This window comes from Lotus japonicus, chromosome 4, assembly GCF_012489685.1.
Source record: "Lotus japonicus ecotype B-129 chromosome 4, LjGifu_v1.2".
Lineage (NCBI taxonomy): Eukaryota > Viridiplantae > Streptophyta > Magnoliopsida > Fabales > Fabaceae > Lotus > Lotus japonicus.
In genome coordinates, this window is record NC_080044.1 from 35,050,114 (window position 1) to 35,073,706 (window position 23,593).

Here is a 23,593-nt window from a genome sequence, read left to right on the forward strand (position 1 = left end):
TTTAATTTAAGTCCATCTGAAAAAAATTACGTTTAGTGACAGTCATTTTTACAATCATTGACAGTTTTTGACTACCACTAAACTTCATTTATCCTCATAGTAACTAAAATCAAACTCGCTTACAAACTCAAGGATTAATTTGACCATTAACCCTAAAAAAATTTGAAAAGGAAAACATATATTAATAACATAAGAAAACTTGAGAAAATATTTTTACTACTATATAATAGGTCAAAAAACACATTTGAAAGTATTTTCTTCAAATAATACACGCATGCGATACATTTAATAGTAAATATTTTATAGAGACATTTATTTAATTTTTAAAATATTTTTCTAGAGTGTTCATTAATAAATTTTGATCTAGACTATTATTTAATTTAAATTATTAATATTTTCTACATATAAATATATTTATTAATTTTTCCCTCAATTTATGATTGATAGTTAATATTCTAACTATTGTTAAAAACTACTTAATAAATTTTTTTTTTATAAGAAACTGAAAGTTGACAATTAATAGTTAATAAAGTTAATAACATAAAATATTCATCAATAATTTATTATTATCATTATTAAGACAAATCACAAATAAATTTAAAATTATTTTTAAAATAACACGCAACTACATTATAGTTAATTTAAACAACATACAAAATCATTTCATATTTATAAGTAAATTTCGAAATATATATTTACAAAAAGTATATAACCATTAACTAATTTCAATATCTAACATGTTTATTTTATTTAAAAGATATTACTTTGTGCTATTTTATATTTTTTTTTTCAACCTTAGGTTGATAATTAATTGAAATGAAAATGGAAATAAAAATTAATTTATCTTTCCACTAATGTAGCTTATTAACATGATATCTAACTTTATTATTTAATTTGTTATTTATACGTAAAATGTAGTAATAAGTTTTATTAGTTAATTTTTAATATTCATCAACTTATGATTAGTAATTAAAATTAAAATTATTATTTTAATTTTAACATATAAGAATTTGATTTTTTTCTATTAGTTATAAATTTAAAAGTTATTTTTACTATATATTTTTATTAATGTAAAGGTAGTCAATTTAAATTATTATTATTAAAAAAAATTCCTCAAGTTGTAATTAATAATTAAAATTTAATCAATATTAAAAAATATTTTAAAATATGGGAAATTGAAAAGCTTAACAATTATTTATTAATATAATAAATAATAATGTAGATGTTGTTTCTTTTAGTTTTGTATTTAATTATTTAATGTATTTAATGCAAAGGTAAACTAATCAATGCAAAAGTTCAAGTGTGCTTTACATATATATATAGATTACTCATAAGATTTAACAATTTCACTGGAAACTAATTAGCATGCTCAACAAATGCTTATAAAAAAAAAGGGCATGCTCAACAAATGAGAGTGATTGTAACAAAAAAAAAGGCATGTAACAAAAAAAATACAAATGAGAGTGATAAACAACAGAAACTGAAGTTATGTCAGTAATTTCTCCAAGACATAAAATCTGATCATTTATATGAATATAGTTTAAAATAAAGAAATATCAACTTGGGCAAAATAAAAAATCAGTTGTGAAACTCTTTCTGTGCAGTGTCCAAGTGATCAAGTGTCTACTCCATGGCCTCTGCATCATCCATTCTTCTATGAACCACCAGTGTTTAAGCAGAGAAGATCAACCCACTTTTTTTGCAACCATGATATTCTCTTGCAGCTCATATACATAGGCAGGCATGGACCTTACGACAATTGAACAAACAAATAGCATCATCAAAGTGTTTTCCTGCTGCTACCGCCTCCATATGGCTTTGATCACTTCTCCAAAAAATTAATACTTCCCTTTTACTTTCCTTTTTAATTTAATGCAAACACAAAAGAAAAATAAAAAAGAGATTCTAGGTAAGAATTTATAATTTTTGCTCATAAAAGATATATAAGCAGAACAATTAAACAAATTAAACAAACATGTATATATGACATAATTTAAGAAACAAACTTAAAAAACTACTGAGAATTCATACACCACTAATATAAGGTATATTCTATATAGCCTCTTGTAATTTTTTATCCAAAACTGTGCCTAGACCTTAATAAACTCTAACCCTTCTTTTTTGACCTCCCAATTTCCACTCACTCAAGCTCATCTTACCTAAAAGATAAGCTGATCAATACCTCAACTGATTTCATTTGGAAGTATAATTTACTCTGAAATGAGTAATGCTATCTAATTAAATGTATCATTTTATTTCACATTATAAATTATTATACTGTGAAATAATTATTGTAGCTATACAATTGGACAAACACGTTCTTAATGCAGCAGCCATATATAGGAGTAATAGATTTAATAGGTATGGAGGTGAACTTACAGCTTCCATTAGCTTTCAACACGATCTCTGGCTGATTCTGAAGCATATGGTAGTACTGCCCCACAAAGTAAGTCCCAACCTGAATCAACACATAAAACACAGATTATAGAGAAAGCAGGTGGATTTGATGATTTCACAAAAGGAAGAGAGAGAATAGAGTACAGGGAAGGATAAATTTCAAAATGTAAATCACTGCATACTTTTTTGAAACTACTACTACTAAAATGTGGAACAATTGAAGGTGAAGTACAAACCATCCCCAATCCAACCTACAATTTGGCCACTCATTATGTGAAAGTTAGTTTGACGGTAATTTTCTGATATCCACTAAACATATACTTGCCAAACTATGACAGTCAAACTAAACCATTCTAAAGCAAGCAATCCTTCTATTGTGTGAAAATTAAATCAAATTGCATGATCATAAATCTTGTGCGGTACTCTCCCTTCCAATTCATTCACCATTGGTTAATAAATAGGCCTATCCAATAGAATATAATGCCTTCAATGTTTATTTTAAAACAGTCAATACTCAATTGAGATTCAAAACTATATGTTGCATTGAATCACAACCGTTGGCTGCTACAAATGAGGTAGCAGCATCATATATTGCCACCATGGAATATCAGCCAGTATCATGCCAAATTAGCAGCTGCTGGTGCAGCTACTAAATGAAAAGGTGGGGCAAAATCTTTGTCCTCTGTTAAGGCCAAATCCCATAGCCCAGACATTTTCAAAGAAACTCAACATTGTTCCATACATGGCTTGAACTAAAATAACATGTTAGTGGCTAAAGAAGAAGTTACAGAACATGATTGTACCTAAAAAAAAAGAGAATATTAACCTTGGCAAAAATTGGAGTGTGATTCCTTTCATGTAGATATAGTGCTACGACACAATGTGGGGTCAAGGATGGAGTACTATTTCATGATTGAATTATAAAATTAACCATACTGTACATTCAAGAGGATATCCTCTATTGAAGGGTGACTACTGGAAACATTGCTGAGACAATTGATGGTGATCTGAACTGCAGTCTTCAATGATTTGTATGTGCAAGTTCCCCTAAGAGAAGGATCGGTTGTGCCACTTAGTGTTGGTGATGCAGCTTCTGAAAAACCTCTCCAACTAACATGATAAAAAGGAAATTAACCATAGGAAAAACCATTGTCTTTGACCATGTCATATTAAATAGGGCTAAATCATATAATTATGAAAGATCAATATCTATGGTTTATAAGTACTTAATTTAGAGATATCTAACTGAGAGTAAAATGCCATGGATACCTCATATTTTAGCTCCTCTACTCGTGGCACAAATTTCTGAGAATATGTCAAACCTTTGATGCCATCCACTAACTTTTGCAGAGAATATCATCCATCAGAATGTTCTCTATCTTTATATTTTTACCAATTAGCTCTGCATTTGGTACTCAAATCAGCCATTATACCCCCCCTCTTGGTTATGGCCCTCATTCATCTTTTCAGGGTCCTAGCAACAATCTAACATATCGGACAGAAAAATGATATGACAATAGTATTTGCCTTTACCATATTGACCAAGTCACACCCACTTCTATAACAAAATTCTACTACATAGACAACTGATTTCCATATAAAAAGAACAACATATTCAGATCGGCTATTGACACCACACATGTAAAATTTGCATGTCAATTAAGAAGAATGAATGATAATCTAAATGGTTGAGATGAGATGAGGGAGGAGTTTGGCCATTCAGCGACGACATGAACAACCCAAGTGGGTAAAGAGAGAGCTAACCCTTTGGTTCTTACCAGCAATGAAGGTGATGATGGTGATGAATGACACCGCCTGAAATAAAATGTGTAGAAAATATATATACCCACCAAATAAGAGCCACGATATGAAAACCCATAACGAAGAGGCAAAAAGAAGTAAAAATGGATACCTAATAACTATCCTCTCCATACTGCATGAATAAGCACCATGGCTCCCCGGTTTTCCACACTCTCAATGTTAAAAATTCACCTGTAGAGTCTGTAAAAAAAGATCCAGGAGGGAGTTAAGCAAATCCAAGCATGTACATATTTTGACAGAAATGTTGATGAAATTGTGGAAATGATAAGTAAGGACTGAATCCTTATTCAACAGTAGAATGAAAATTTGTGATACTGGGGTTCATATTGACTCTGCCCAGCAAAAAGGTTACCATGTGAATATAGTTGGCTCATATCTGTTGACTGTTGCCATACAATTGGCCATCAATGTGGGTCACACCAGAGGATGGGGAAAAGAATTGTGTACTAATAAGTAAACGCTCAACAGACTAAATTCATAGATCACCATTCTCATAAGGCTTTTGAGTCGGCCTGTGCGAGTGCGACCTACACAGAATTAAAATACAAATGTATCAGTGATGCTGAACTTTGGCTGGATTTAGAATCAAACCCTTTGTCTTCCGCATAATGTAACCCATGGTAGAAGTAAGGCTTAAACAACTCATAAGACATATTTGAGAACAAATAAAAAAAATCCGAGAATGAACAAATAATTTAAGAAATCAGTGGGAGATGTCAAGTTTATGGGGGAGCATTCTCTTTTCTGTGTGAATGAACAAATAATTTCACAATTTAGTAGAAGGAATTTAGAAAGGTGCACTGTCAGCTTTTAAATGCATTGGTGAGGAAAAAACATGGGGAAGAAAGAAGTTAAACATATTGGGGAAAAGATAAAAGAAAAGCCTATCAAAGGTAAGCCCTAAGTCATGCCTTAGAAGTTCGAAAGTTATCAGGTTCAATAAGCATATTGATTACACCACCCTTTCTTTAAGTTTAGCATGGTTCCTAATGAAGGACAGCAACAGAGTAAAATAAAAGGAAAACCTATCAAAGGTAAGTCCTGAGTCAAGCCTTAGAAGTTTGAAAGTTATCAGGTTCAATAAGCATATTGATTACACCACCCTTTCTTTAAGTTTAGCATGGTTCCTAACGAAGGACAGCAACAGAGCAAGACTAAAATCACATTGGTTTTATTTTCTAATTAGCAATCCTTTAATTATTTCACAGCCAACATTAATCATTCTGCTTTGACTCTTCTACTTAAAGCTCTCTTATAATTTGCACAGCTTCTGTTAAAACACCTTCAGCCCTATAGTTTTTCTCAGCATTTTCAGACGAAACTCCTTGTTCTCAAGAGTTTTCAGGGGGCTAGGATGGGTTCTTTTGGTAGTTGTTGGATTAATTCCATTCTTAGGATTAAAACTCCATTTTGGAAACTAAAACAATGGAAGTTCCAACTGCTCATTGATGTCTGATGTAACAAACAATCAGAACAACATTGCATGCATGCTCATCAATTTGAAGTTTTTAAGCATATCAGCTGTGGATTGCTGTTCAGTTATGGGTCCATTTCAATGGCTATTCCTCAACCTACATTCACTTTCATATGCTACTTAGCCAATGTAGTCACTACTCCTGCCACCTCATCTCTATTTCTATACATGGTAATTGGTACTTGGGGCTGATAACCTTCAAGTCAGGTCTTATTTGGCTAAATCATTTCTTTCTTCCTACTCTTTTACCTTGCTTACAGACACTGGTCACAAAGCTGCGGTCAGATAAAGGGTGGTCCTATTTCCTCATTCAGTATGAAATGAAATTCTTGTCATTGTCTTTTTTTTTCTTTTCTTTTTTTTCTGCTGCATAGGTATAAATCAAACTGAAATCTGAGGGTGCTAATTTACCTGTTTCTGGATTGCTGCCAGCAGCTTGTTTCGCTTGAGCGAAGGAAAAGTCATTGAAATTAAAAGACAAATTAGACATATAATCTACACATCATGTAAACCTGTTAGCTTTCACAAAGCCTGTTTAATTAGAAACTTGAACCTATTGGGCTGTTAGCGAAAGTGAAAGTGAGGCAAGAAATTGTAAGTACAATAACGGTTCTAATGCAATCATATTTGAGCAAATGAATAATTCAGTTTACCGATATTTCCAAACATAAAGTAAAAGGATAACTTTAACAATATAGAATATCTATTAAAAACTGTCTTACTTTAGAAGTGATCTCAAGATGGCGCCACAATTCTTCATCATGTTCTTTTAAAAGCTGAGACAATCTTGTATTAATAAATTTGGGCCTAGATAGTCCTAATTCCACTATCAGCCAGATAACAGTAGCCTACAAACTAAGGGAATCAAACATCAGAGACAAAAAAATTGGGCCTTTCAGGGACAACAGAGAGAGAGAGGGAAAGGAAATTCAATACCACAATCAAGAACAACGTAGAAGAACGACACCAATGCACAAACTGGAACCTCATAATCCCAGCATAGGTGTACCAAATCTGCAGAACAGGAATCACAGTGAACAATTTGAATCAAACTTGCTTAGCCAAAAATCATCTCCATCACGAAGTGGGAAAAAAAACAAAGGGAACGAATGGATGCTTGGAGGAAGAACGAATCACAGTCGTGAGAAAGAGAAACAAACCTGAAAATTTGCAGGAAAACCCAAATCGAGTATGAGCACCCAGCCAGCAGCCACCATTTAAGGAACAATTTCCGGTGCCAAACCTCATCCATCTTCTACATCAGGATCAGGGAAGAAAAAAAAAGAAGGGAAACGATATCGGATCAGAAAAAAAGGGGAACGATATCAGTTCTGAATCCTAGAGACCACCAGAGATGAAATACATACCCAAACGGAGCAGACCACCTTCCCTACTTTGATTCGAACCCTCCAAAAAATCCCTTGTCTCCGTTTGTTTGCATAACCGCCATCATGCCAGTTCCTTGACCACCCGTCATAGGCCCAATCCCAATGGCCAAGGCACCTGCGACAGGGGTTACCATGGAAAGAGACGTGGGCTGGTCGCAGATGAAGCCGATGATGAAGGTGTTTCAGACGGCGGTGGAAGGGCGAGGAAGGGTGTCGAGGAGATGCTGGAAATCAGAGGCAATGTCTGACAGAAGGTTTTAAACGAACTTGAAACCATGTGTCTGCCTTTTCAAGTTCGTGAAACGGCTGAGGGAAGAAGGAGAAAGGAAGAATATAAGGTGAAAGGGGAAGCGTTGTATTTTGTTGAAACTGAAAAGGGTTTCACAAATTTAACAAATCCCTTGAATGAAAGATGGAGTGAAACTGATATGAATGAACGGCTGAGATTAAATCTGAGTGAAATAAAATGATGTTTTTACAAAAATATCCATGCCCAGCTTTCATAGTTATTGGAATAAATTGCTGAAGGACTTTTTTGCCCCTAAAGCTGCAAAACTTTGCTTTTATATATATTATAGATAGATAGATAGATAGATAGATAGATAGATTTTAAGGCGTGAATTATTTTTTGATGCTTTTGATCAAATGTTAAAATAAATTCATTTTTAAATTTTTTAACAATTAAGTATTAAATTAAAGACATTAATGTGCAATAACGTGGTTGATTATTATTGGTGTGACAATAAGGATTTATTTTAATTGTTTTTAATTCAATAATTAATCTAATAAATTAGATTCCACACACACACACATATATATATATATATATATATTTTAAGAAAAAAATGTTTAAATTAGAATGGAATGCAATGGGAATAATTTAAATACGAAGTCTATCTTTCGTGATGTCATGGTATTTGAAATGGTTGATGAGGCATAAGTTTTTTATTATCACATACAGTGTTTTATAAATTATTTTAGTGTACTAGATGATTATATGTCAATTTATAATTGGCTAGGATCCCACAAATTATTAATATATTTATCTATCTAATCTAATGTGAAGAATGATACTCATTATTTAAATTTAATAAAAATAATAAAAATAGTTTCTAAAATTTATTTAAAAATTAGAAATTATACATCTTATTATTTAAGGAAAGTAATATATAACGTGTAATTTGTAGAAATGTTTATAGAAAAGTAATAACATATAGATGTTTAAGATAGAATTAATTTTTTATTTTTAAATAATTAAATAATTAACATGCTAAATAAAATTATATAGGTTATTCAATTATAATTATTTTATTTCTTTCATTTGAACCAAAAAATAATTAGTGTTAAAAATATGTTGATGTTTTCCAAAATTTTAAAATCAATTTCATTTATATGTCAATTATAATTTGTAAGAATCTCACAAGTTGTCTGCACATGTATTTATCTATCTAGTTAATGTGATATTTAAAAAAAAAAAATTCCATTTAATAGAAAATAATTACATTAATATTTTAAACTTATTTGGCAAATCAAATTAGAAATGGTTTTATTTTGAGGAAAGCAATAATGTATAACCTATAGAAATATTTATAAAAAGAAATAACATGTATATATTAAGATATTAAAAGGTACAATTAATTTGTAAATTTTAAATAATTAATGTATTAAAAAATTCTATAAATTATTCGATTATAATTAGTTAAGGTATAAAAATTTATAGATGCTTTGCAAATATCTAAAATTAATTTCAAATTTTAAAAAATTAAATACTGGATTATGGACATTGAGGGGCAATAACATGCAATTATGTTATGAAATTGACCCAAAAAGTATTACGTATATGTTTCAAGTCAAACTAATTACTGTGGAAAGTTTTTAATTACTTAGTCTTAAATTCCATTGTTCACATTTCCAAGCTTGACATGTGGCAATTCATGTTCTACGACCCGGAAAACATTCTGATGGAGTCTCAATTGGAAGACAACATATTGGATTACATTATCCTAATTCTAGTAAATCATGCAATTAATTAGCAGAATCACATACCAAAGCTAAGGAACTCATTAAATGATCAATTAATGTTTTATGAGAATACCATGAGAATGATTTGAAAATAAAGTTGACCAAGAGTTGAAAATTAACATATACTTTTATATAAGGTTGCGACCTACACTCTTATTCTCTTCACTCTTCCCTCTACAGTAGCATACCTTAGAGTATTCTTAAAGAAAAACCTTTTAGCAATTCCAATACCATACATAGCCATGGCACCTAGCACAGACAGGTTTAGCTTATTACCTCACTCTTTACTCGTCACCATTGTTTCCTTAATACCATTTAAGGAAGCTGTAAGAACTTCAATCCTCTCTAAAAGTTGGATAGACATTTTTAAGTGTATGTCCAACATAGAATTTGATGAAGTGTCTTTTGTTAAAAACAATCAAACTTATCAAATCAGAAAAGCACAAAGAAAGATCTTTTTGGATTTTGTGACACGTTGGATTTCTAAGCACAAAGATACAGTCGTGGAAAAGTTTTCTTTGAGATTATCCATGCCAGGGAAAGCGAAGAGGTTTGTGAGGAAATGTGTTACCTTTGCCACAAAACAAGGGGTGAAGAAGTTGGAGTTGAACTTTTGTGATCCAACGTTGGATTGTTATTCTACTACTAATTATATTAATCATGAGGCATTGTTTGAATTGCCAGCACATGTTTATGACCACACTTGCCTCGAATCTTTGAAGTTGATTTCATGCAGCTTTGTTGCGGCTAAGTTTCTTAACTTTCATTCACTAAAAGAACTTTCTTTAGGTTGGATGGAAGTGAAACTCAGTACAATTAAGACCTTGTTGTCAACATGCGGGTCGCTTGAGAGTTTAAGTCTCAAGAGGTGCTGGAATTCAGATGACTTTGATCTAGGGGAGGAAAATCTAAGGTTAAGAATGTTGGTCGTGGACAGATGCATGTTTGGATCTAATGGTCGTTATTTTATAGTAAATGCTCCAAACTTAAGATATTTCTATTATTCTGGGTTAAATAATAACTTTTTGATCATAGACGTACGTTCCCTTGTGATGGAAGAGCACGTGCTTGACTTCTGCGTTGAGTTGGAAGGACATGCTCTTTTTCTCTACAAACTAGTAGAAAATATATCTGGTATTCGAGCTTTGACTGTGTGTAACTACTTCCTTCAGGTATGTTTTATCTCCTTTTTTCGAATATTTCTACTTTTATATTTGGCTTTACTACCTAAAGTATGTAATAGAAAGATGATATGCAAAGGTTAATTATCAACTGTTTCACATTTTGTTGTGATTTTAATGTCCAGGTTGTTCCCACCGGAGGATGTTTTCTTCGAATGCCACGTAGCTTGAGTGTGAGGAGTTTGATAATAATGACCTCTTTGGATCAAAATGAGTATTTAGGAATCACATTCTTACTTAATAGTTGCTCTGAATTAGAGCATCTCACTATCGAATTGGGTCTCCCAAAAAAATTGTTGGTAAGCATTTCTAACATGCGTTTATTGATAAGGTTCCTAAATTATAATTTATAATTGGAGAAGATAATATAAAAAATTTAATCTGGACAAATCTAAACATATAAAAATCTCATGGAGAAGCTACATTGCCCTCTTAATTTTACTAATTTCGTTCATGTGTATGAGTTTTAGTAGCTTAGTTTTTATTGTTTTTCTGTAGGATTATGGGCTACCAGACAACTTTAACCCCGAGAGATTTTGGACTGGTCATGCAAGGGCTTATAGATGTATAGTATATACTCTTCGAGAGATGCATATTAAGGGCTTCAAAGGAACAATTAATGAAATTCGTGTGCTTACCTATTTCATCACTAAGGGGAAAGTGTTAAGAAAGATGACTATCAATATATCAAAGGATGATGCGAGGTTGGAGTCCTACCACCGTGACATGGCAGAAGGGTTAATGTCGAAGGTTCAAAGAGCTTCAACAGAATTAGATATTTCAATTTGTTAATGTAAACTTTAGTATTTTAATGCATTTAAATGTTCATGCATAAGTATTGATTCTTAGACTATTTTGAAAATGTATTATTTCTCATGCTACCAATTTCTATGGTTCCTTTTCTAGAGTTATATATCATGTCATTGATCAATTTGCTGGTGAAAAATGAGAACGAAAAGAAACTCAAGGAAGAGGAAAATTTGGGTACTTAGAAATTCAAAGAATTAATCGTACAACAATTTATAGGCTAAAATAATGATAAAAAAATTTGATACAAAAAAAATTTGATAAAAGATTTGTCGTCGTTTGAAATTATCTAATAATTATTTCTCGCCAAAAATCTTGCCCCCGGACTTGGCATGCATAGTACAGACCTTTTTTTTTTTATAAGCAACAAATCTATTAAAGGGCACAAGGGGTGCCAACCCAAAACAAACATAGATACAACTGACACAGCAACAAAAGAAAAGAATGTATAGACCCTATAATAGAAAACACTCACTCAGACATCAACAAACCAATATGATAAATACTCTCCCTCAACAAATAAAAAGCACCTTGAATGACAAAATGACCAAACTTGTTCAACATGGTAACTGGTTCCAATTTTTTAGCATTTAATATCATAATAAAGTATGTATCAATTAAAATAAAATAAATTGATTTTAAATATATGGTTTTTGATGATTGTATTTATCGGTACTTAATTTTCTTAATGGAGGAAATAGTAATCTTTAATTTTATTTTTATAATTTAAATAAATCTCTGAAAATGACCACATCTGTAGAATAAAAGAAAATTAATTTTAAAAAAATTATATTTTTGCATTAATTGTAACATGACCACATTAATGACTAAAATAATTAATTTAATTTAATTTTATCTATCTCAGATAATTTATGAAAATGAGAACCTATTGGAAGAGTGTTAAAGAAGACATTGTATAACGGGGTGATACCGGATGTTATAGAACTTTATTTCTTATAGTATTTGTTTCTGATTATATTAGTAAATTTAGATTGTGCATTGCACGTGCAGTGAAGGATAAAATTATTTTTAAAATATTAGATATAAAATTATAATAGAGTATAATTTTAAATGTAAATAATATTTTAAATTTAAATAAATAATTAATGAAGGATAAAATTAATTTTAAAAATTTGAATTTAAAACATAAATTAAAATATAATTGATATTGTAAATTTAAATAAGTAAGCAGTATTTTTAGATAGATAGTAAATTGTAATTTTTAATAATTATTTTCTAAATTTATAATACAAATATGATATATTACTAATATTAATTATAAAATTTATTGATTTAATATGAATTTTACTTAGCCACTTGTTAAAAAAACATAATGAATCATTAATCAAATGCTTAGTTAAAATTATTTTTGATTTTTTCTTAAGTGCACTCTAGTAGTTTATATTATATATAAAAATAACAAAATATTACTTAGTTTATTTTATTATTCTTTAAATTATTTTGACAATTATTTTTAATTTTACTCAATTGGTAGCGTTACAACTAATTTTTTTGGGTACATCAGAAAGCATTTAAATTCTCCTTCAAAGATTGATCACTGGACGTTACCCTCCCCAACCTATATATCATCAGGGACAATGTTACAACTAATTTTAATGTGTAATACTTATTTAAATGTTTCAAAGATATTTTTCTTTTGAAAATGAAAGATATATTAATAATAAGAAAGCCTGAGCCAAAAAAGCAAAATAGGCAAAGTACAAGTTACATGAAGCTGAGAAACAAGAACCCACCACCAATCCGCAAAATGGTAAAAGCGTAATCCCAAGAAAGAGCCTCATTAAAACCTTACTAGTAAAAACTCATTGGGATAAAAACCTTGCAAGGAAAAAGAGTACCACAATCTTGGGATAACCATTTTGCATAAAGATACAATAGAAAACAGCTCCTACAAGCATGAAAAAACTTATATAGCATAGATGAGAGATGCACATGAAGTTAAGGAATCCAGACAACCCAATCTGCTTATTTTCGTGTAGCAACATTCAACAAACAGCAACAACACCATTTATACAGTGATGACCCGGGTTTAGTAGTGTTTTTGGGGTCATTTCTTTGTAGGTTTTGAGTCTTTTTTCTTTGTCTCATGTAGTGTTTCATGCATTCTCATGCATTTTTATCTTTATTTGAGTTTTTGTTTGGTTTTAGTAATTATATAGTTTTATAAGGGTCTTTCTTGTATTTTTATAGATTTTAGGACTTGCATTTGTTTTCCATGGAATTGTGAGGACTATTGTGCTTAAAAGCCCTTTGAATTTCTTGATATTTTTCCTTGTCTTGGTCCTTAAGTGCTTCAGCAGGTAACTCATGAAGAGGGAAGGCCAAAAAGCTTGAAGAATTGATGGAAACATTCAAATGGGGGTTACAAGAAGCCAAAAAGACCATCAGAACGTGTGTCTGGCGCTCGAGCGCCAGGCATGGGCGCTCAAGCGCCAGCCTTCCAGTAGCAAGGAAGTTGGCTTCTGCCATATGGGCGCTCAAGCGCCCCAGGACAGCGCTTGAGCGCCCCAGCTCGACTATTTTGCCTATAAATAGGCTTTTAGTGGTTTTCTTTTAAAAATGCTGGATACCCATTCCATTTTTACATAAGTTTAGAGGTAGAGGAACATCTAGGAGAGTGAGAGAAGGCTTCCAAGCTTGTAATTCAGGTTCTTAGCCTTGCCATGCTTGGCTAATCTCTCTTCTTATGCTTTGGTTTTCATGTAAGACTTTTCATATTTGAGTTATAATCTTAAGTTCTTTCCTACATGATCTTCTTCTTTCCTTGAATCCCATATTGTGAATTTCAATCTAAGCTTGTATGCATGCTTGCTTTTTGCTTTTCTATAATCAGAACAGAAGTTTGTTATAGATTAGGGAACCGATTTGGGATTACCCCTTCTTTGCTTGCTACTAGGAATAGAGGAAGGGTTGGGGTTTGTTGGCCTGAATTTGCATGATCTAAAACCTTATATAAATGACTAAGTACACAAGGAATTGGGCTTAGCTTTTAGTATGAGAGAATTGCTTATGTGAGGAATCAATAAGTGAGTAACTAGGCTATAACATCAAGGAGAGATTCATGAGAACATGTGCTTAGAATGATGTGCTTGAATTGACTAGTTGAGCAAGAACCCAAAGCATGTTCTTATCTGAGTTTATGTTCATTTTATCTTTACTACATCGACATATCTTTATTTCAATAAAACAAACCTTCATACTCAAGACTTAAACTGAATTTATTCACTCATAATTCATGTGGTTCGATATTTAAAACCGGGTGGATTCTTACACTTGCGGATTTACCAACATACAGCAACCACAACAACAGAACAGCACCAGCATTTTATCAAATTTAGAATTTTCTAGTTTCTGCAACAGCAACAAACCCAGGCGACAGCAACAACACCAGACAACAGCAACAACACCAGCAAATTTCAACAGCAACAACAAAATAGAAACAGCAACAACAGTAACAGCAGCCAACAACAAAAACAAGAACATCATTATTAACTTCAACAGCAACATCAATTACAAAAATTCCTTGGTTAATGCATCCACCAATCTCGTTAGACACTAACCATCTGTCCAATCGGCTCCATAGGTCGTCATTGCGACTTGAGAACCAAGTGAACTCACCATTTAACAGGGGAAAATCTGATAAGGTAGTATCTGTAACAAATTGTTGGGAAAACATATCACCTACATCAAGCACTCCTCCTGAAGAACGCTCCGAACCCCGAAGAACAGCGTTAAAATCGCCACCAAGAAACACCATTCCAGTATGACTCAACACATGCCCCTTCAAGGCCTCAAAAATTCTCTACGCTCCCGCAAAGTATGTGGACCATAAACATTCCCCACCAATACTGTATGTTCATAATTTGGAATTTTCATAGACAAAATAATAAATTTAGTGTGTGTCACCACTGACTGAACTTGAATGCTATTCTCCCTCCACAAACACATGAGGCCACTTGCTGCTCCTACTGATTGAACCTTGACATGATTCATCTGCATGCTTTGTGTCCACTTTTCAATTGTTCGCTGTTTCTGCTCATTCAATTTAGTTTCCTGTAATAGAATCAATTCTGGTTTCAGTTGCTCAAAAGCTTTTTTACTAGCACCCTCTTCCTAGTTTCGCCTAGCCCACGCACATTCCATGTGAGCCAAGGCCCCGACATATCAATTGAGGTGGGGATGATTTTCACGGATTTGAGCTTCCAATCCTCTCAGCATCAAAACTTTTGATCCGCGTGGTTTAAGGCCCAATTGTTTTCCGAGCAACCATGCTCTTTACGCGCGAGTAGTTACCCCGTCTTCTCCTGTAATTGGCTCTAAGAAATCATCTGGCAGAGCTATGGGCTTATTCTTACTCCCTTTTGGACGCCCCCTCTGAGAGCTTTTCTGAGATGAATTTGTATTTGGGGAGTTGAGAGGTGTCGGAGCGGTTGGCACCGAGGATGGGAGCGATAAGGATTTCTGAGGTGTCTTAGGCTCCTTGTCTTCACGTGACAGAGGGAAAACTGATGGCGGGGAAGAGGTTTGCTGTACATTGTTTCAAAGATATAATATTAATAATTCCTATAATTAATTAGTTTTTTGAAAATGAAAGTATTATTATTGATAAAAAACGAACCATGAGTAAAAAACTCAAGGTTTACAAAAAATACTAATTCTCTCTTTTGGAGAAAGAAATATTCTCTTACCATTGATTATATCAGTTAGTTAAGAAATATAATTATGTGAAATATAACTCAAAAAATGAGTAAGTGGGAGTTGAACCCCTTACCTCATAATCACGGACCGCTGGGACGAGGCTTACGTTCGTTTATGTTGTGCACTTGATTTTATATATAACATTTCTTAATTACCATTCATTGTATAGGATTTTCTCAAATTTTGAGGGAGCCATGGCTCCCATATGTCACCACTAAGTTCCGCCCATGCCTGCATATTCAAAATTCTCCAAATATGCCTAAATCAAATAGCATCACCAACCCCCTGCAAATCCAAAAGACATCCGACAAACCCTTTTCTCAAGATCCAAAATGTCAATTAAGTTCCTGGCAGCTCCCAAACGAAAGCCTCTGCCGTTGTCCAAAGCTTCAACTCCCACATTCCTCCCCGATGAATATGATTCACCCCCATTGCAGAACATCAACAGCATGAAATAATCAATCAGACATGCATGTTAACTAAGGTGTGGATGATTGAGACGTATTTGAGCCTCGAGACCCTTAATCATCAATGCTTCTAACCCTCGTCCCTCTAAACCCAACTGCTTTCCAATTAACCAAGTCCGCTGCGCACGTGTCGTCACACCGTCCTCCCCTTGAACTGGTTCCAAAAAATCATCTGACAAAGGCTTTGGCTTATTCTTGCTACCCTTTGGACGCCCCCTTTGAGAACTTTCCCTGGAAGAATTAGTTTGAGGAGACTCCACCACACCCGGCGACGTCGGAGCAAAAGAAAACTCACATGTCTGAGGCGACACACATGGCTTATTTTGCCGCAACGCTTCTGACGCACTTAGAGAAGAAGGGTAGTAGGGTTTGTGCCCTGGTATCTCACGATTTGATGCATTGACGTGTGAACGAACACGGGCTTGTGATCACGCACAAGGGAAGGTTCTGGGGAAACAATTTTGTGAGTTTCTGTAGCAGCCAAACACGCTTGTCCATCCAAACTTTGTAACACATTCTGAAACGCGTTTTGTGTGAACGTAGCTGCTGGCAAACTTGCCCTGGAATCTTGCTGGTAATTAACCAACCGTGGATCCCAATAAAAATAAAATGGTTGCCAATAAAAGCTTGATTCCAGAAACAAATCTTGTGCATTAAATGAGTAATCTGTAACAGTATAATTCTTAGCACAATTATAGGAAGGATTTGATATCTTTTTATTCAAAACTTTAATATCCTTTTCTACTCCCTCCTTGACCATTAAAGCACGTTTCCAGCCCTAAATCTCGTCCTCTGAAAAGCCAAATTCAATCAAATCTTGTAACTGAATAACAATTAATGACTAACCAATATTTTTATTAAGGGTTAATCGTCTACTTGGCCCCTGTCTTTGTATCGCCGTCTGAATTAGTCCCTCCCCGAAAAATTTGCAAATCTGGGTCCTCTCGTTTGCAATTTGTGTGGAGCAGGTCCTCGCCGGAGTCCGGAGCTCCGGCGATGGATGATTTGGCTTGCTGACTGGTTTAAAAATGCTTACGTGGATTTAAAAAAAAAAATAAATTACACATCATAAAATTCAATTTACTTAACAAAATTAAAAACAATTAAAAAATTAATTCTCCCAAAAACCGATCATAGTTAAGTTAGACCTAGAAATTAACCCAACAAATTAAAACATCATCTTCAAATGAAACCATCATCTTCATCCCCTTTTTCAATGCTCAAATTAAAACAAATTAACCCAACAAATTAATACCCCAAATCAAAATAAACCCCAAAATCAACCCCCAAATCCCCAAATCAGAACTATTTCGGATTCTTCTTCCTCATCACCTCCTTCGACTTCAACTTCTTCTTCCTGTTCCAGCTCCTTCACCCAGCATGCAAGACCAAACCCAGCAACACCACCCATACCCAACAACCAAAACCAAACCTGTTTCTCAATTCAAGTCCCACCACACTAACGACGAAGCTGCTCAATTGCAGGAGAGGAAGAAACACGTGAATCAGAGCAGTAAAGAGAAAGGGATACAACTTTAGGGAGAATCAGAACTAAACAGGGAGAAGAAATCCACCGTTTTGCATTAATTTCAGAGAGAGAAACCCTAATCCCAAACTCTGACACACGAATTGGGTTGAAGGTGAAAGAACGAACCCAGAAGCGTGAACCTACATCGAAACCTAACGAACCCAGAAGCTCCAGGTGGCATGCCTCGCCGGCGAAGCTCGTCCTCTGATCCAGCGTCTTCTCCGCGGTGGCCTTGATCTTCATTTTCTGGTCGCTGGCGTTCAACCCAAAGTCACGGAGGTCACCTGAAATCGAAGCTCGATTTGAAGTGGTGGACATGTTTCCATATTCCTTTCTGGTCGATTTGGGTTTGTTGCTTGTTGTAGGAAACAGATCTGGGTTTTTCACATTCTTTTCTTTTGTGTTTCTGGGTGTTTTTCTTCTCATCTTTTTCAAGTTTCAGCATTTTCTTCACTTTCATACCACCAACCACACCAGCATCAAGGGGGAAAGGTGAACAAGTGGCGATGGTGGGGTGAAGTAGTGGTGGGGTGGAGAAGAAAGGAGAAGTAGCGGCGGTGGTGGGCTGAAGAAGTGGTGGGCGGCTTGTTAGGATGGAGAAGATTGGGAAAATTTGTTTCCCTTATTTTAGGGTTTATGATTAGTTTGTTTTTTTTTTTTGAAACTGGGTTAGTTTGTTAATTGTTTTTATTAATTACATTTGAATCAGTTTTATTTATTTATTTGAAAGTTAGGATTAGTTTTGTTAATTTAACTAAAACTGATTTGCATTTTTATTTTTCTTTTCCTTGACACGTCAGCCTCATTTATCCAGTCAGCATGCCTATTCATCACTCGCCGGAGCTCCGGGCTCCGGCGAGGACTTGCTCCAGACTTATTGCAAACGAGAGGACCCATATTTGTAAATTTTCCGGGGAGGGACTAATTTCAGACGGCGAGACAAAGACAGGGGCCAAGTAGACGATTAACCCTTTTATTAATGCATAGTCAAGTCCAATTATTAATATATTTATTATACCTGTAATAACCTAGCTACTTTCGTTTACGAACGGTGTAGATACTTTCAAAAAATAAAAGAACGGTGTAGATCAAAATAGTAACACACAGAGGGATAAAAAAATTACTATTATTTTATATATCTATCTATTGTTCTCTTTTATTTTTGTTCCTAACAAGCACCATTGCTATTTTTCTTATAATAATAAAAAATAATATACATTAAATATATATATATATATATATATATATATATATATCAACATATTTATCTATACCCCATATCACATGTTGAGTGTATATCTACTTATTTCCGTGAGTTGACCCTAGCGCCTTGGCTTTGGTTGCATGTTTGTGTTTGGGCGGTCAGCCTGCTGCCAGATGTCGATGGCCGACTGGTTTTCGATGGTCTCTCCCTCTATACTCTCTAATCAACAAACAGATAACAGGATCAAGGACTAGCCCCTTAATCGATCCAAGTAATAGGAGTTAAGGTCTAACCTCTTAAGCAAATAACAAATAGTATGACTAAGGTCAATCCTCTAAATCAACTAACACATAATAGGATTAAGGTCCAGCCACTTTAATCCAAGGACAAATAATATGATTAAGGTCCAACCACTTTAATCAAATAACAAAAATAGGATTAAGGTCTAGCCACTTTAATCCACAAGCAATAAATAGGATTAAGGTTCATCCTCTTTAATCCATAAGCAAATAATAGGATTAAGGTCCATCCTCTTTAATCCAATAACGAATAATATGATTAAGGTCATACCCCTTAATCAAGAGTAATTAATAGGATTAAGGTCCAGCCACTTTAATCCAGGGGTAAACAATACGATTAAGGTCCATCCTCTCTAATCGATGGATAAATAATATGATTAAGGACAAACCTCTTAATCAAAGAATAATTAATAGGATTAAGGACAAGCCCCTTAATCAAGTCATGCAGGTATGCAAGAGCTAGCAAACCACGATTCGTCCTTACCCGGATACGTGTCTAGCTATGATTCATGTCTCTATCGTTTTTCCCTAAGGTAAACGTCGATCATTTGATCAATCACTTCACACAAGGAGTAGCACCTGCACTTAATGGCGGTTCTACTCATAACGACTCCTCTTCATGATGTTCACAACTCGAATCATTATCTTTCCTCGAACCTCGAATCTTCGACCCTTCCCATTTTCGAACTCATTTCATATCCTAAGTTATCCTCAAAATGGGTTATCTTTATTATTCAAAGTGTTCTATTTTGAGTTAATTCATTATGGAATTTATTCTCAAATCAAGTCTTATGCATTCATTTGTTTCAAAATCTAACAAGTCAAAAGATCAATATCATCCCCAAGTTCACTTTCCTGAGAAAGCCTCGATCCATCACGTCAGCAGCAGCTCAGACCTTCCGTCGGGTCCTACTTGCTAATTCTTATAACACTCTACATTTACAATCGATATAATCATAAGGTTTTGGCATAACTTCATGTTTATGCACATACCTAATTCAAGAAATAGCAAATGTCTATCCATTAAAAGAAATAAGGCTGAAATCTCAGTAAACGGCCGAAGCCTCAGCCGTCAACAGAGGCATAAGCCTCACATATCAATATCACTTAACAATTGTCGATTCTTCGACACCTAAGCATATAGCTAATAGCTAGGAGAGTTGCCCTTACCTTGGGTAATTCTCCTCTATCCTGAAACTTCACAGCTTGTTCTGAATCTTCCTTCCTTAGCTCAACTCGATCCAAACCTTAAGCAAAATATTCATGCTTAGTCGCTAAGAAACAATTCGATCTAAAAATGCTCATTAACGTTGGAAAAAGCTTCCTAAGCTTCAGAGTTAGACACATAGGCACGAATGGAAGAGTTACCTCAAATGGGTGAGTTTGACTCTACTCAAGTTTCACACATAAGCACTTAACACATAATAAAGTAAGGTTCTGACTCCATCTTAAAACACAAATCATATCATCATATTCATGTAATAAACCTAGTCATGTTCCTAGTACATGCTTAACCATTTAGCTTGCCTAGAACATAAGTAAACACTTGGCCACATTTCGGCGACATTTAGCATAAATCACATATTCAAGTTTAGACTCAACCCAACAAATAACCAAATACTAGCAACTCATTTTAGCATATAATTTCATCTTCATTTTTACGCATGTCATCACCGAAACATGGTAAACAACAACAACAATAAATAGCAACAGCAAAACAGCAACAACAGTTACAGCAAAAAGGCAACAAAAGCAGTAGTTACAGCAGATCAGCAACAGTTATTACAGAAACAACAGAAACAGTGACAGCAACAATAAAGACAGAACAGCAACAGCAAAACAGCAACAATAACAGTTATCACAGAAGATCATCAGCAGCAATTACAGCAAAAACAGAAAAAGCAGCAATTAAAACAGGACAGAAACAGCAGCAATTAAAACAGAACAGAAACAACAGCAATTAAAACAGCAAAGTCTCATTTCCTTTCTCATTAATATAAAATTCATGCAACTTGATCATGCTTCAAACCTGAACAGGTCTCTATAATAACTCACAAAGCTTCACCTCAATTTTAAATCACCATGCTTATAGTTGAATCTAAATTTCTCATCATGCATTCATTTAGGCCATAAAATGCACTTACTTAAGAAACAAGTAACACTTAGCATGTTTGAAATAACACATAACATATTCCACATTTCCATTGCTTCTCACATAACTCATGATACTTAATTACTTAAAGGAAAAGTAACATTTAGCATGGTTAACCATTCATCCACAAAACTCTACCCAAAATTTTCGCTGAAATCACCCTAAACATCATGCATCATTACTAGAGTTTCAAGAAAAGGTTTTTCTCCCCCAATACACATGCTAGCTCTCGGCCAAAAATGGATAATCCAAGGTTGATGTTTTCTTTTACTACAAGCTAATTCCTAGGCATCATGCATCATTATTAAGGCATAAGAATTGATTACCGCATGCTTACACTCTCCCCAAGGCGCTAGAATCAAAAATCCCCAATTTGGAACCCTAAAATTTCAAAGTTATGATTTTTCTGAAATTGGTTTTACATAGCTCAAATTAAAGCATATATAAACAACTAATGCAAAGACCCTAAGCATGAATATGACTCTAACATAATTAAAGCTCAAGAATTGAGAAAAATGGGTATTTCTACCCCTTTTCCACATAATCATCAAAGAACATAGCATCTATGCATATAAGTTATCAATTCGGACACTAGAGCATGCATACAAGCTATTTGAAGCAAAGTTTGAAGCTAAACCAACCTCTAACTCAAAAGCTCAAAATTGAGATGAGAAAAGGTTGAAGAGAATGGAGGTGTTGGCTGCCACCGTCTTGAGGGGATGCACGAGAGGGCTGTTGCTTGCTCCAATCAATGGTGAACTTGCTGCCTTCAGAAGGAAAAAGAAAGGAGCTCGAAGTGGTGTTATGGGAGGAAGAGAGTGTTGTGCGTATCTGGCAGGGGAAGGTAACGACAGAGAGAGTGAGTGAAAAGAATTAAATTGTGACTGATCTTGATTTAATGAAGGGGGCAAGGCCCTTACACTATGTTTGTTATAGAAGAGATAGTGAAAAGAGAAAGAGGGAAGAGAGAGTTAGGAAGGAGATAGGGAATCTACCTTTGTTTGGAAGGGAGAGAGATGGAAACGAGAGATTGATTTTGGTGGGTCCCATCACCTTTTCATGGTCTCTCCAAATAGCGAAGAAGTTGGTCTCTCTCCCTATTTTTTCTCATTGTCCCTACTTTATCCTCCATCCCTCCCTCTGTACAATTTATTTTCTCCCTCTACGTTAGTATGTTATACATCCGTGAATTGTTTCTTTTTTTTAAACTGATAAATTGTTAATATTATATTAGAAGGTAAGTATTAAACTAAATATATATAATTTAAAACTCAATAATATAAAAAAGTTTATAAATTTTAAATATTAAATAAATGGTCATATATTTATTCTAATGGGTGGTGGGTATAAATGTCAATTTACCCTAAGAATAACTTTCCACCTCATCTCTCTCTTCTTTATCTCTACCATACCAAACAACTTATAAATCTACTCTATTTCTCACCTATTTCTCTCTACTCAACTTCTCTCTTCTCTACTCTCTCTACTCTATCTCTCTCTTCTCTGCCAAACGGAGCCTTAGACTTGTGCTAGGAGAAGTAATATGGAAATGAAGAAATGGAAGGAGCTGCCAACAGAAACGTTAAACAGAATAAGAGAGGTCGAAGTATTGAGTGGTGGTGTTATGTGGGCTGCGTGAGAGTGAGGATAAAACAAAGAAATCAAAGAAAGAATTGGGGAAATAGTATATATTAAGATTAGAATTGTGAGTGAACGTGACCGAGGGAGGATAAGTATGGTGAGTCATGTGTAGATATTTTATAAATCGCTACCAATTGATTTAGACACCGTAGGATTTAACTCGCAGATTTAAGAGAAAAAATATAGAGATGGTGTATTACTATACCAAAAATTATGGGGAGCTCTATGAAATAATGATATACTCCCTCCGGTCCTATTTATAAGCATGAAAGAGAAGAAAAATCTTGGTCCTTTTTATAAGAACCAAATGAAAGTTTGAGCTATATTAATTATTTTTTTCCAATGATGCCCTTATTAATTCTAACTTGTAAAATGTGTCTCATTAATTATTCTCTCTCTTTCTCACTTTCCAACATTAATAACAAAGGGTAATTTTGGAAGTTTATTTTGATTCAAGACATATTTAATGCATTTTACCTAGTTTAACTACATT

At 33.9% G+C, this 23,593-nt stretch overlaps 1 protein-coding gene across 21 annotated transcripts; it reads right to left on the reverse strand.

Annotated features, from left to right (window-relative positions):
- Positions 1 to 1,426: 1,426 nt before the first annotated feature.
- Positions 1,427 to 22,589, reverse strand: LOC130711911 (uncharacterized). Of its 21 annotated transcripts, none has more exons than XR_009010814.1 (13): positions 22,455 to 22,589; positions 22,101 to 22,290; positions 20,478 to 20,554; positions 7,060 to 7,386; positions 6,853 to 6,947; positions 6,629 to 6,706; positions 6,415 to 6,547; positions 4,571 to 4,745; positions 4,310 to 4,398; positions 3,667 to 4,212; positions 3,224 to 3,507; positions 2,380 to 2,458; positions 1,427 to 1,860 (listed from the first exon to the last, which is right to left on the reverse strand). XR_009010814.1 is itself a non-coding variant. In XM_057561691.1 (8 exons), the coding sequence occupies exons 4-8, from the start codon at positions 6,907 to 6,909 to the stop codon at positions 5,916 to 5,918; spliced, it is 369 nt and encodes a 122-aa protein (XP_057417674.1). In that variant the 5' UTR covers positions 6,910 to 6,944; positions 7,060 to 7,386; positions 20,478 to 20,554; positions 22,101 to 22,439; the 3' UTR covers positions 4,752 to 5,915. The 21 variants fall into 21 exon arrangements, 5 of the variants coding, with proteins under 5 accessions (XP_057417674.1, XP_057417675.1, XP_057417672.1 ...); XR_009010815.1 differs by lacking the exon at positions 22,455 to 22,589 and adding an exon at positions 6,104 to 6,136 and having other exon boundaries at positions 22,101 to 22,426; XR_009010823.1 differs by lacking the exon at positions 22,455 to 22,589 and having other exon boundaries at positions 3,667 to 3,799; positions 4,176 to 4,212; positions 22,101 to 22,424.
- Positions 22,590 to 23,593: the final 1,004 nt, after the last annotated feature.

Excerpts from the sequence above, each read along its gene's own strand:
- LOC130711911 (XM_057561691.1), bottom strand. The coding sequence starts at position 6,909 with ATGGTGGCTGCTGGCTGGGTGCTCATACTCGATTTGGGTTTTCCTGCA. Across the intron at positions 6,707-6,852 it reads GTTTTCCTGCAAATTTTCAG|ATTTGGTACACCTATGCTGG; the intron begins GTTTGTTTCTCT and ends CCTGTTCTGCAG. Across the intron at positions 6,541-6,628 it reads CTACGTTGTTCTTGATTGTG|GCTACTGTTATCTGGCTGAT; the intron begins GTATTGAATTTC and ends CTTAGTTTGTAG.